The sequence below is a fragment of the Rhinoraja longicauda genome, chromosome 21 (assembly GCF_053455715.1).
Source record: "Rhinoraja longicauda isolate Sanriku21f chromosome 21, sRhiLon1.1, whole genome shotgun sequence".
Classification (NCBI taxonomy): Eukaryota; Metazoa; Chordata; class Chondrichthyes; order Rajiformes; family Arhynchobatidae; genus Rhinoraja; species Rhinoraja longicauda.
The window spans coordinates 3,481,704-3,496,140 of record NC_135973.1 but is presented as its reverse complement, the minus strand read 5'-3'; the positions used below and the strand labels follow the sequence as shown (position 1 = coordinate 3,496,140).

Genomic DNA, 14,437 nt, shown 5'->3' with positions numbered 1-14,437 from the left:
TGGAACATCATTAAGAAGAAAGAAAGCACTGGTGAGCTTACTAATCACAAAGGGACTGGCAAGGCAAGGAAAACCTCCACAGCTGATGACAGAAGAATTCTCTCTAGAATAATTAAAAATCCCCAAACACCTGTCCGACAGATCAGAAACATTCCTCAGGAGTCGGGTGTGGATTTGACCACTGTCCGCAGAAGACTTCATGAACAGAAATACAGAGGCTACACTGCAAGATGCAAACCACTGGTTAGCTGCAAAAATAGGATGGCCAGATTACAGTTTGCTAAGAAGTACTTAAAACAGCAACCACAGTTCTGGAAAAAGGTTTTGTGGACAGATAAGACGAAGATTAACTTATATCAGAGTGATGGCAAGAGCAAAGTATGGAGAAGAGAAGGATCTGCCCAAGATCCAAAGCATACCACCTCATCTGTGAAACATGGAGCTGGGGGTGTTATGGCCTGGGCATGTATGGCTGCTGAAGGTACTGGCTCACTTATCTTCATTGATGATACAACTGCTGATGGTAGTAGCATAATGAATTCTGAAGGGTATAGACACATCCTATCTGCTCAAGTTCAAACAAATGCCTCTATACTCATTGGCCGGCGGTTCATTCTGCAGCAAGATAATGATCCCAAACATACTGCTAAAGCAACAGAGTTTTTCAAAGCTTAAAAAATGGTCAATTCTTGAGTGGCCAAGTCTATCACCCGATCTGAACCCAATTGAGCATGACTTTTATATGCTGAAGAGAAATTTGAGGAAGGATATTCTTGCTATTGAGGGCGTGCAGCGTAGATTTACTAGGTTAATTCCCGGAATGGCGGGACTGTCGTATGTTGAAAGATTGGAGCAACTAGGCTTATGTGCACTGGAATTTAGAAGGATGAGAAGGGATCCTATTGAAACATATAAGATTATTAAGGGGTTGGACACGTTAGAGGCAGGAAACGTGTTCCCAATGTTGGGGAAATCCAGAACCAGGGGCCACATTTTAAGAATAAGGGGTAGGCCATTTAGAACAGAGATGAGGAAAAGCTTTTTCAGTCAGAGAGTTGTCAATCTGTGGAATTCTCTGCCTCAGAAGGCAGTGGAGGCCAGTTCTCTGAATGCATTCAGGAGAGAGCTAGATAGACCTCTTAAGGATAGCGGAGTCAGGGGGTATGGGGAGAAGGCAGGAACGGGGTACTGATTGAGAATGATCAGCTATGAACACATTGAATGGTGGTGCTGGCTCGAAGGGCCAAATGGCCTACTCCTGCACCTATTGTCTATTGTCTAAAACTGAAGGGGATTAGCCCCCAAAACAAGCATAAGCTAAAGATGGGGGGCAATACAGGCCTGGCAGAGCATCACCAGAGAAGACACCCAGCAACTGGTGATGTCCATGAATCGCAGACTTCAAGCAGTCATTGCATGCAAAGGATATGCAACAAAATACTAAACATGACTACTTTCATTTACATGACATTGCTGTGTCCCAAACATTATGGTGCCCTGAAATAGGGGGACTATGTATAAACACTGCTGTAATTTCTACATGGTGAAACCAAAATGTATAAAAATGGCCTTTATTAAAATCTGACAATGTGCACATGTGATTTTTTTTCTATTACAAATCTCAAATTGTGGAGTAGAGAGGCAAATAAATAAATGATGGGTCTTTGTCCCAAACATTATGGAGGGCACTGTATAATGTTGCCAATCTCTGCTGCTGAGAACCAAAAGAAACTATCCAGCCATCAGATGCGTTCATGCTGTCTTCCACTTTATGTATTTTGGGTCAAGGCTGATTACCTTCCAGAGCTTATGATGTCTGTCTGTGAATACTTTAAACCTGTGTTGACCTTTGTACACCAGCTACTATGTGGGCTTAATAATGTGATTCCCACTCCAGCAGCAAGGAGGTCTAAGGCGACTGAGGTGTCAGTCTCTGCTGTATAGATAGAACAAAGGGGAAGACACACCGCAGGTGTGGCACAGTGGCGCAGCAGTAGAGCTGCTGCCTAACAGCACCAGAGACACGGGTTTGATCCTGACTACAGGTGCTGTCTGTACAGAGTTTGTACGTCCGCCCTGTGACCGGGTAAGTTTTCTCTGGGTGCTCCGGTTTCCTCCCACATTCCAAAGACGCACAGGTTTGTAGGTTAATTGGCTTCTGTAAGTTGTCCCCAGTGTGTCGGATAGAACTAGTGTACGGGCGATCGTCGGTCGACGCGGACTCGATTGGCCGAAGGGCCTGTTTCCACGCTGCATCTCTAAAACTAAAACTAATATCTCCGCATTAGCGCATCAGTCCCATAGATCAAGTACAATGTTCTTGGTGGGGTAGAGGTGAATTGGACGGTAGCCTGGCTAATGGAAGAACTGTTCACAAGCCTGGTAATAGAGGGGAAGAAGCTGCTCCTGAGTCTGGTGGTGCGCACTTCTGTACCTTCCACTGGACAAAGAAAGAGCTTTTGAGACTAATCCTATTGCTGAGGGACGAGAGGGTTGTACCATATTGATTGCTCACCTCACTGCCTTCATCCTTTCTGGAGGCGAGTTCTAGAATCATTCGTTTCTTGGGTGAAGACCCTTTTTTCCTGAATTCCCTTTCTACCTCTTTGACTCAATCCATGCCCCCTCTGGTTCCTGACTTTCCTGATGGGGTGAAGGCATTGGTCCTGTGCCCCAAGCTTGGATAATCATTTTATAAACCTCAAGTAAATCTCCCCGCAGGACCATTTGTTCTCAAGGCAGTCACGTTTTGTTGCTGCATCAAAGGCTCCTTCATCTCCAGCCTCATGACTCTTAACTAAGGGGGTGGGGGCCACAGTGCAGCACACACGTATATTCGGTGAGCAATGAAAGTGAAGGTGCTCTTTCCTTCTGACTGCACAACCTCCGTTTCACGCTCCTTCATTCATTTCACTCTTTCTCCTGAAGCAGCCAGCTGCTGACACCTTCTGTAGTTCATCTCATCTCCCACAGTTTCTGAAACCACCGAATTAAATGATCCATTAATCTCTGAACTGCACAGAATTAAAAAAAAAAAAAAAAAGGATTCTGACACTCCCATTTGCAGCCTGCGATGGTTGTTATGTAATGCCATTAAAGTTACGTCGCCCTCTTACAATATGAACCATCTTCTGAAAAATGTGCACACTGTAGTGTACACTCATTCTAATGCTAGATTTGGATTTATTTATGAATCATAAAACAGTACAGCACATGAACAGGCCATTTTGCCCACAATGTCTGTGGCGAACATGTTGCCAACTTGAACTCACCCCTTTGCCTGCACATGATCCATATTCCTCCTGTCCCAGCATATTGAAGTGCCTATCCAAAAGCTTAAATACCAGTATCGTATCTGCCTCCACCACCACCCCTGGCAGTGCGTTCTGGATTCCCACCACTCTTTGTTGTCTAAAATAAAATTGCTACGCACATTTTCTTTAAGGTTAACCACTCTCACCCTAAGGCTATGCCTTCAGCTCTTAGACATTTCTACCCTGGGAAAAATGCTCTGACTGTCTATCCTATCTTTACAGAAGTACCTCCAAGTTCAAATCCCACAATTCGACTTGCAAAATTTGAGTTTGGTTATAAATAAGAATCGGGGAATAAAATGTGGGTTTGTCTGTAGAACGCTGTCAGATTATCCAAAAGCTTGAGTCGGAAGGAACTGCAGGTGCTGGTTTACACCGAAGAGAGACCCAAAATGCTGGAGTAACTCAGCGGGACAGGCAGGACCTCTGGAGAGAAGGAATGGGTGACGTTTTGGCTCAAGACACTTCTTCAGACTGTTTGAGGTTGGATGTCTGAAGAAAAGCCAGGGAACCAATGGAATTGGTGTGAATTTGGTTTGAGGTACGGGTGTTAGGGGTTTTGGGGAGAAGGCAGAAGAATGGGGTTAGGAGGGAGAGATAGATCAGTCATGATTGAATGGCGGAGTAGACTTGATGGGTCGAATGGCCTCATTCGGCTCTCCTCGCTGATGACCTTATGACCATATAAACAATGGATTGGCAACTTTGGTACATAATGAGGGCTGTGCAATTTGCAATCGTTTGATGTAGTTACATATAACCATATAACCATATAACAACTACAGCACGGAAACAGGCCCGTTCGGCCCTACCAGTCCACGCCGACCACTCTCTCTGACCTAGTCTCATCTACCTGCTCTCAGACCATAACCCTCCAATCCCCTCTCATCCATATACCTATCCAATTTACTCTTAAATAATAAAATCGAGCCTGCCTCCACCACTTCCACCGGAAACCCATTCCATACAGCCACCACCCTCTGAGTAAAGAAATGACCCCTCATGTTACCCCTAAACTTTTGTCCCTCAATTCTAAAGTTATGTCCCCTTGTTGGAATCTTCCCCACTCTCAAGGGGAAAAGCCTACCCACGTCAACTCTGTCTGTCCCTCTTAAAATTTAAAAAACCTCTATCAAGTCCCCCCTCAACCTTCTACGCTCCAAAGAATAAAGACCCAACCTGTTCAACCTCTCTCTGTAGCTTAAGTGCTGAAACCCAGGCAACATTCTAGTAAATCTCCTCTGTACCCTCTCCATTTTGTCGACATCTTTCCTATAATTTGGCGACCAAAACTGCACACCATACTCCAGATTCGGCTTCACCAATGCCCTGTACAATTTTAACATTACATCCCAACTTCTATATTCGATGCTCTGATTTATAAAGGCAAGCATACCAAACGCCTTCTTCATCACCCTATCCACATGAGATTCCACCTTCAGGGAACAATGCACAGTTATTCCCAGATCCCTCTGTTCCACTGCATTCCTCAATTCCCTACCATTTACCCTGTACGTCCTATTTTGATTTGTCCTACCAAAATGCAGCATCTCACACTTATCAGCATTAAACTCCATCTGCCATCTTTCAGCCCACCCTTCCAAAAGGCCCAAGTCTCTCTGTAGACTTTGAAACTCTACTTCATTATTAACTACACCACCTATCTTAGTATCATCTGCATATTTACTAATCCAATTTGCCACACCATCATCCAGATCATTAATGTAAATGACAAACAACAGTGGACCCAACACAGATCCTTGTTATCTTCGCACAACAGGTTATCTTCGCACAACAGCTTTGTATTTGTTGACCAGAATTCATCTCTTCATGGACTCGTTGCTGAGGTGGATCCAATAGGTTGTGACACTGTGTGGATGCAGTTGGATGTGGTACATCATCTCCCCTTCTCTGCGAAGAGCCAGGCGTATGGAGGAGGACTGAAAAGAAAGATTAAAAAGGAAAAGACAAAAAGTCGCGACCTCAGAATAGTTCAAAATACTTTGCAGCCAAAGCATTTCGTGAAATAATAGGGACCTGGGCTAAGTTTAGACAGCTAGTGGTGGGCAGCGCACAGCATTATTATCGGAATCCTGACAGCACCTTTATCATTTACACTAAAACAAAATGAAAATGCTGGAAATAATCAGCAATGCAGGCAGCATCAAATGGTACTTCACACGATAAACAATCTGGATAAGATGCAAAGCACCGTTATCATTAGTACTGCTGAATTTTTATGGCAATTTTTGCCTTTAGATCTTCACATTTCACCTGAACTCTCGCTGATGGATCCATCAGTAACTACCTTGTATTTTCCAAATTTGACGATCACTTTCTATCTTCACTGTTAGTTGAGTATTTGCAGTGTTTCCTATTTTAGTCTTGCAGTCTTGCCGACATCAATTGTTGAGAGAGAAAGAAATGAGCGGTAAAAGTAGAAAGAAGTACGTCTCATAAAAGAAGTAGTTCACTTATTTTGTGTCAACCTGTCTCAGCTAGTGATGCAGTCTGAGTCAGAAGACCATTGATTCAAACACTACCCCGAAATTTGACATACACAGTAGACTGACACTGCAGCTGCGCATGGTGAGAGCTGGATGATATTTAGGATGACACCAGCCTGCCAGCAGAAATGGTTGTAAGAAATTGGTTGTAAGAATGCAGAGAAGTGTACGGACTTGAGGGCCTGAGCTACAAGGAGACGTTTTTGAAAAAGAAAATATGAAAAATATGTGTATGTATTTGGGTAAAAGAACCATAAGCGTATAAGCGCATAGGAGGTATTTTGAAAATGTGTTTCATCGACGTTCAACCATTGGGTGGATCCATGATTGGGTAATCAGTGACTATTCATTGTGACAGTGTAATAAATAAAAGTAATCAAGTTTTCTCTGAAGTTTTAAAGGAAGTATTTTATTGCATCAGTGACTATTCAAACCTTTGCAATCAAGGTGACAATGGAATATATAAAAATAATCAAATTTCCTAAGAATTCTACGAACACAATCGAGATCTTTAAAATAACCTACAATGGGAGTCAGCGATGAAGTTTACCTTTTCCACTGTAGTTCATGCTATAACTTTGCATTGGCAGCAGTGGTTTTGTGTAATAATCTGACCAAGAAATCAAGTCAAGTCAAGTCAATTTTATTTGTATAGCACATTTAAAAACAACCCACGTTGACCAAAGTGCGGTACATCAGTTCAGGTACTAAGAACGAACATACAATGGCACACAAGCATAACAGCACATACATAAACAGTTCACAGCGCCCCCTCAGAGGGCCTCAAACGCTAGGGAGTAGAAATAGGTTTTGAGCCTGGACTTAAAGGAGTCGATGGAGGGGGCAGTTCTGATGGGGAGAGGGATGCTGTTCCACAGTCTAGGAGCTGTGAAACGTAGTTGATGGTATGAAGAAATGTAGAGGATAGAGATGGGGAATATAGTTAAATTTAGATTGCTCAAATAAAAATCCACCATAGATACAATGGGCGGCGTTTTTGTAATGTTCAATGATTCTGTCACCATAAATATAACTAGAAGCTTGTTGACTCACAAAATGAGAGTGATCCAATAAAGCATGAATAAATTGTTTTCAAGAATCACGGTTAGAATGTGTTTCATTTCTGCAATGTGGCTGAGTTACGGAACAGACTCCATGCAAGGATTTTTTGATGCAATTTAATTCCTTAAACAAAGCTGTATAACAAAAAAGGCACAAAGTTCTGAGTAATGCAGCAGGTCAGGCAGCATCTCTGGAGAACACGGATAGGTGACGTTTCAGGTCGGGACACTGAAGAAGGGTCTCAGTCCTTCTGTAACATCAGCTTGGAAACAAGACTGAGTGAGGATGGAGAAAATTGCTGACGGAGAAGACAGTCTTGTCTCAAATGTTCTATATCTCTCTACATCACTGTCTATATTTCTCATTTCCCTTTTCCCTGATTCTCAGTCTGAAGATGGGTCTCGACTCGAAACGTCGCCTATTCCTTTTCTCCAGATATGCTGTTTGACCTGCTGAGTTACTCCAGCTTTTTGTGTCTATCTTCAATTTCGAATCCCTGACAGTTCATCCCTTGAAGAGATGATCCCAATCTAGTGTAAATAGACCAAAGCTAATACTTTGCCAATTTGGCAAATGCTCAGTAGTTTTAAACATCAGTGTCATGTCGAATTACACTGTGATTTCTGTGTGTAGTCTGAGTCTATGGGTCGGCAATTAAAGATTTTCATTGTGTCTCTCTGTTCTTGAGCATGTGACAATAAACTCGACTTGACTTGTTCTGCAGGTCGAGAGATGAACACATGTGTTTCGGAGGTGGAGAACCTCAGCAGTGGGAAGGATGATGAGGAAACGGTGTGGGAGAATGTGGAGTCTAATCGGCATGTCCTCAGCCGATACATTAACTCAGCCAAGCTCACACCCTACCTCCGCCAGTGCAAAGTCATCGACGAGCAGGATGAAGATGAGGTGCTTCATTCACCCATGCTGACTTCCAGAATTAACCGATCAAGTAATTACATGCAATCATCTTTTAAAAATGGTGTCGCTTTAATGTTTTAAATGTTTAAGTCATCTTAAATGTATTGTTCAATAAATAATGATGTTCCACAGTAAAACACAAAGTGCTGGAGGACTCAACGGGCCAGGCAGCATCTGTGGAGGGAGTGGACTTTGAGTCCTGATCTGAAACGCCACCTGTCCATTCCCCCCTAAGATGCTGCCTGACCCGTTGAGTTCCTCCAGCACTTTGTTTTTAAAAAAAATAGCAAAAGTGTATTTTCACGGGAGAAATTGTATTGCTTTCTTTTACTTATTCTTGAGGTTTGGTGCATCTGGCAAACTCCAACATTTATTGCTTGTCGGAAGCTGGTGATGAAATGCCCTTCACCACTGCAGGCTCATTGGTAAAAGTCCTTTCACAATGCTATTAGGTCAAAATGATAGGAAGGATATTGTGGGTAATTTTAGAGCAGAACTTTGGAGCGGTGGCATTCCCATTTATGTGCTCCCCGCTCCCTTGTTCTTGAGATTGTAGGTTTGCAAAGTGCTGTTGAAGAAAAGTTATAATATCTTGTGGAGATTTGAGAGGATAACTTGCAATTTTAGGCCCTCCTTTTGCCTCATCTGTACCATGGACGTCCAGTCCCTCTACACCTCCCTCCCCACCAAGAAGGTCTTCAGGGCCTCTGGTTCAATTCAGTTTAGTTTATTGTCACGTGTACCGAGATACAGTGAAAACGTTTTGCTGCATGCTAACCAGTCAGCGGAAAGACAATACATGATTGCAATCGATCCATTTACAGTATATCGGTACATGATAAGGGAATAACGTTTAGTGCAAGGTAAAGCCAGCAAAGTCCGATCAAGGATAGCCCGAGGGTCATCAAAGAGGTAGATAATAGTTCAGCACTGCTCTTTGGTTGTGATAGGATGATTCAGTTGCCTGCTAACAGCTGGGAAGAAACTGTCCCTGAATCTGGAGGTGTGCATTTTCACACTTCTGTACCTTTTGCCTGATGGGAGAGGGGAGAAGAGGGAGTGGCCAAGGTGTGACTCATCCTTGATTATGCTGCTGGCCTTGCTGAGGCCTCGCCACGTTCTCCCTCGAATCACAAAATCTACCCAAGGTATGCCTGCGTTTATAATATCTTCTTTGTTTCAGATTAAGTATTTTCCCTGTGTTCGTATGGTGATATTTCCCTTCAGTGCACAGCCACCTATGTATTTTTATCCCATATATTCCTCTCTGTCTTCAGTGTACTTTAACAAGGAAAATTAGACTTTCTAAAGAACCATTGCTCTTAATGCAACTGAAAATTTCTGGGTAAATGGTTTTTCCTTCACTAATGGTTGTTGGCAGACTTGTTGAATGAGTTATCTTTAGAGATCCATTATGGTTATCCCAGCTTCTGAAGACTTAAAGAGCCGACCTTCTGATCGATCCTTTTATATCACTCGATTCAAAGAAAAATGAATGCTTCCAAATAAGTCTATTTTGGCTAGCAAACAAAAAGTGCAAGTGCACATATAGAAATGACTGCATATAATGACGCAAGTCGGGGCAAGTACTGAGGTGACGGGGAGTATCCCCAATCAATCGTCTCGAGCTGTAAGTGACTGGGATTGAGATAATGCACATATTTTCACCTGCATCAATTTGCTGGAGATATTAATTTTGTTTTTATTGGCAGCCTGCAGTGGCTTCAGTCTCAAGTCCTGCTCACTGGAGTTTTCAGCGGCTGTTTAAATAGATAATGGTTTCTGTTTGCTTTGAAAGCAGATTACTGTATACCTGCTGTAAAATAACTCTTGGTGCTAAATTCGAATAGCCCTTGAAAATAAGCGGCGATTGTTGCGCATGTTTAATGGTTCCATTGACACGATCGCAGGCAGGACACCAGTTACTCTTGTGTGTGTTCGTCATGATTTCAGTACATTAGCAACACTACCCATGCTATTGATATGGGCATCCTGCTCATCTCGTAAAGGGGAAGGGTCCAGTGCTGGAGCAGATCCCGGCAGTTACGCTCCTACCAAAGAAACAGTGAAGAATGGCACAGAGGGGAGTCGAGCTGGTTCTACAAAGTTCCGCACTGGCCTAAATGAAGGAACACACAGTAGGACTTGTCCTGCATTCACGAGGGATTGTACTGAGGAAACAAATCCTCAGGAGGAGTTGCATTAACCGTCATTCCCAAACTCTGTTCCACATTGTCCATGATATGCCAAGGTAGATTAAATTGCTCCCTCAGGTTCAGTGGTTCAATGGTTCTTTTATTATCATTTGTATCAAGATGCAGTGAAATACATTTTTTTGGCATACATGTCAGTAAGATTATTGCTGTACACAAGGACAATCCCCAAATGCTTAGAAACAGCCCACCGAGCCCATATGCAAGAGTCGCCAGGTTTGGCACTATTTTCAGGCTGTAGCTGGCCATAAAGGCCTCACTTCCTCCGCACGCGTCAGTTCCTCGTCCCTTGTGACTACTGGAATCCAACAGAAAGGAAACCATTCATCCCTATATTAATCAGGATAATCCCATCCCACAAAAGTCCAGTCACAATCTATTGAGCATTCATCTACTCCATTCTTCTTATTAGGATGCAGGTTGAGTTACAGAGTCTTTGACCAAGGGTAAGAAAATTAAGAGCCACAAGTCTGAAGAAGGGTCTCGACCTGAAACGCCACCCATTCCTTCTCTCCAGAGATGCTGCCTGTCCCGCTGAGTTACTCCAGATTTTTGTGTCTATCTTCAACTACAAAGCATAGGTTTAAGATGAGAGAGGAAACATTTAATAGGAACCCAAGGTATAACCTTGTCACACAGAGGGTGGTGGGTGTATGGAATGAGCTGCCAGGGGAGGTGGTTGAGGCAGGTTACTACAGCTATGTTGAAAAGACATTTGGGCAGGTACCTGGATAGGTAAGTTTAGAGGGATTTGGGGCAAATGCAGGCAATAGACAATAGACAATAGACAATAGGTGCAGGAGTAGGCCATTCAGTCCTTCGAGCCAGCACCGCCATTCAATGCGATCATGGCTGATCACTCTCAATCAGTACCCCGTTCCTGCCTTCTCCCCATACCCCCTCACTCCGCTATCCTTAAAAGCTCTATCCAGCTCTCTCTTGAAAGCATCCAACGAACTGGCCTCCACTGCCTTCTGAGGCAGAGAATTCCACACCTTCACCACTCTCTGACTGAAAAAGTTCTTCCTCATCTCCGTTCTAAATGGCCTACCCCTTATTCTTAAACTGTGGCCCCTTGTTCTGGACTCCCCCAACATTGGGAACATGTTTCCTGCCTCTAATGTGTCCAATCCCCTAATTATCTTATATGTTTCAATAAGATCCCCCCCTCATCCTTCTAAATTCCAGTGTATACAAGCCCAATCGCTCCAGCCTTTCAACATACGACAGTCCCGCCATTCCGGGAATTAACCTAGTGAACCTACGCTGCATGCCCTCCATAGCAAGAATATCCTTCCTCAAATTTGGAGACCAAAACTGCACACAGTACTCCAGGTGCAGTCTCACCAGGGCCCGGTACAACTGTAGAAGGACCTCTTTGCTCCTATACTCAACTCCTCTTGTTACGAAGGCCAACATTCCATTGGCTTTCTTCACTGCCTGCTGTACCTGCATGCTTCCTTTCATTGACTGATGCACTAGGACACCCAGATCTCGTTGAACTCCCCCTCCTCCTAACTTGACACCATTCAGATAATAATCTGCCTTTCTATTCTTACTTCCAAAGTGAATAACCTCACACTTATCTACATTAAACTGCATCTGCCATGTATCCGCCCACTCACACAACCTGTCCAAGTCACCCTGCAGCCTTATTGCATCTTCCTCACAATTCACACTACCCCCCAGCTTAGTATCATCTGCAAATTTGCTAATGGTACTTTTAATCCCTTCGTCTAAGTCATTAATGTATATCGTAAATAGCTGGGGTCCCAGCACCGAACCTTGCGGTACCCCACTGGTCACTGCCTGCCATTCCGAAAGGGACCCATTTATCCCCACTCTTTGCTTTCTGTCTGTCAACCAATTTTCTATCCATGTCAGTACCCTACCCCCAATACCATGTGCCCTAATTTTGCCCACCAATCTCCTATGTGGGACCTTGTCGAAGGCTTTCTGAAAGTCAAGGTACACCACATCCACAGACTCTCCCCTGTCAATTTTCCTAGTTACATCCTCAAAAAATTCCAGTAGATTTGTCAAGCATGATTTCCCCTTCGTAAATCCATGCTGACTCAGAATGATCCTGTTGCTGCTATCCAAATGCTCAGCAATTTCGTCTTTTATAATTGACTCCAGCATCTTCCCCACCACTGATGTCAGACTAACTGGTCTATAATTACCCGTTTTCTCTCTCCCTCCTTTCTTAAAAAGTGGGATAACATTTGCTATCCTCCAATCCACAGGAACTGATCCTGAATCTATAGAACATTGAAAAATGATCTCCAATGCTTCCACTATTTCTAGAGCCACCTCCTTAAGTACCCTGGGATGCAGACCATCAGGCCCTGGGGATTTATCAGCCTTCAGTCCCATCAGTCTACCCAAAACCATTTCCTGCCTAATGTGGATTTCCTTCAGTTCCTCCATCACCCTAGGTTCTCCGGCCCCTAGAACATTTGGGAGATTGTGTGTATCTTCCTCAGTGAAGACAGATCCAAAATAACGGTTTAACTCGTCTGCCATTTCTTTGTTCCCCATAATAAATTCCCCTGCTTCTGTCTTCAGGGACCCACATTTGCCTTGACTATTTTTTTCCTCTTCACGTACCTAAAAAAACTTTTGCTATCCTCCTTTATATTATTGGCTAGTTTACCCTCGTACCTCATCTTTTCTCCCCGTATTGCCTTTTTAGTTAACTTTTGTTGCTCTTTAAAAGAGTCCCAATCCTATCATATCATATCATATCATATCATATATATACAACTGGAAACAGGCCTTTTCGGCCCTCCAAGTCCGTGCCGCCCAGCGATCCCCGTACATTAACACTATCCTACACCCACTAGGGACAATTTTTACATTTACCCAGCCAATTAACCTACAAACCTGTACGTCTTTGGAGTGTGGGAGGAAACCGAAGATCTCGGAGAAAACCCACGCAGGTCACGGGGAGAACGTACAAACTCCTTACAGTGCAGCACCCGTAGTCAGGATCGAACCTGAGTCTCCGGCGCTGCATTCGCTGTAAAGCAGCAACTCTACCGCTGCGCTACCGTGCCGCCCTTCTTTGCTATGTTATACTTCCTCTCCTTAATTTTTATGCTGTCCCTGACTTCCCTTGTCAGCCACAGGTGTCTCTTACTCTCCTTAGAGTCTTTCCACCTCTTTGGAATAAATTGATCCTGCAACCTCTGCATTATTCCCAGGAATACCTGCCATTGCTGTTCTACCGTCTTCCCTGCTAGGGCCTCCTTCCAGTCAATTTTGGCCAGCTCCTGCCTCATGCCTCTGTAATCCCCTTTGCTATACTGTAATACTGACACTTCCGATTTTCCCTTCTGCCTTTCCATTTGCAGAGTAAAACTTATCATGTTGTGATCACTGCCTCCTAATGGCTCTTTTACCTCTAGTCCCCTTATCAGATCAGGATCATTACACAACACTAAATCCAGAATTGCCTTCTCCCTGGTAGGCTCCAGTACAAGGCAGGTGGGACTAGCATAGATGGGGCATCCTGGTCAACTTGGGCAAGTTGGGTTGAAGGGCCTATGCTGCATGACTCCATGACCATGACACTAATTATAGACACAAAAAGCTGGAGTAACTCAGTGGGACAGGCAGCATCTCTGGAGAGAAGGAATGGGTGGCGTTTCAGGTCGAGACCCTTATTCAGACTTGTGGCTCTTAATTCTCTTATTCTTGGTCACATTTTCAACATGAGGGAGGAAACTGAAGTACCTAGGTGAAGCCTATGTAGTCGAAGGAGACAATTTTCTTTACATTATATTCTATGACATGCAAGGAATGCTTACTCTGGAAAGTAAACTAGTATAAGCCACCCTATATGATCAGTAGACACAAGGGACTGCAGATGCTGGTTTACAAAGTGCAGGAGTAACTCAGCAGGTTAGGCAGCATCTCTGGACATGTTCTCCAAAGATGCTGTCTGACCCGCTGAGTTACTCCAGCACTTTGTGTCTTTCTTTTTCTACATGATCTGTACCTCCTGTTAGAGTCTTACTGTAGCTATGAAAATTACCACCTCTTGTCGCCGAAGAAAGATAAACTGCATGTGTGAAAAAATAGTTAAACTCAAAACGCATTTAACTTTTCTCTTTCTAAAGGTCGTCTGTTGGATATCCTCCAAACAAGGGGCCAGAGAGGATATGTTGTTTTTCTGGAGAGTCTTGAGTTCTATTATCCAGAACTATACAAGTTGGTCACTGGCAAGGAGCCCACACGGCGATTCTCTACGATCGTTGGTAAAGGAATAACTTTTCATTTCATAACCCACAAAATGGAGCAACCGTATCTTTTAAAACAAAATATTATTGTTTTTCAATTTAATTCTATGACTGTCTTTGGATAAACGAAGGACTTTAGTTTTTGCACTAGTGTTACGGTTATTAAAATAATTTTATTC

The 14,437-nt window shown here is 43.5% G+C and overlaps 1 protein-coding gene across 1 annotated transcript in view; it reads left to right on the top strand.

Annotated features, from left to right (window-relative positions):
- Nucleotides 1-14,437, top strand: part of card11 (caspase recruitment domain family, member 11) — a 219,206-nt gene that overhangs the window by 90,777 nt on the left and 113,992 nt on the right. The window contains exons 3-4 of the mRNA XM_078418409.1: nucleotides 7,608-7,832; nucleotides 14,139-14,276. Of these exons, the coding sequence (XP_078274535.1) occupies nucleotides 7,616-7,832; nucleotides 14,139-14,276 (355 nt within the window). The 5' untranslated portion in view covers nucleotides 7,608-7,615. The remainder of the gene's footprint in view (nucleotides 1-7,607; nucleotides 7,833-14,138; nucleotides 14,277-14,437) is intronic.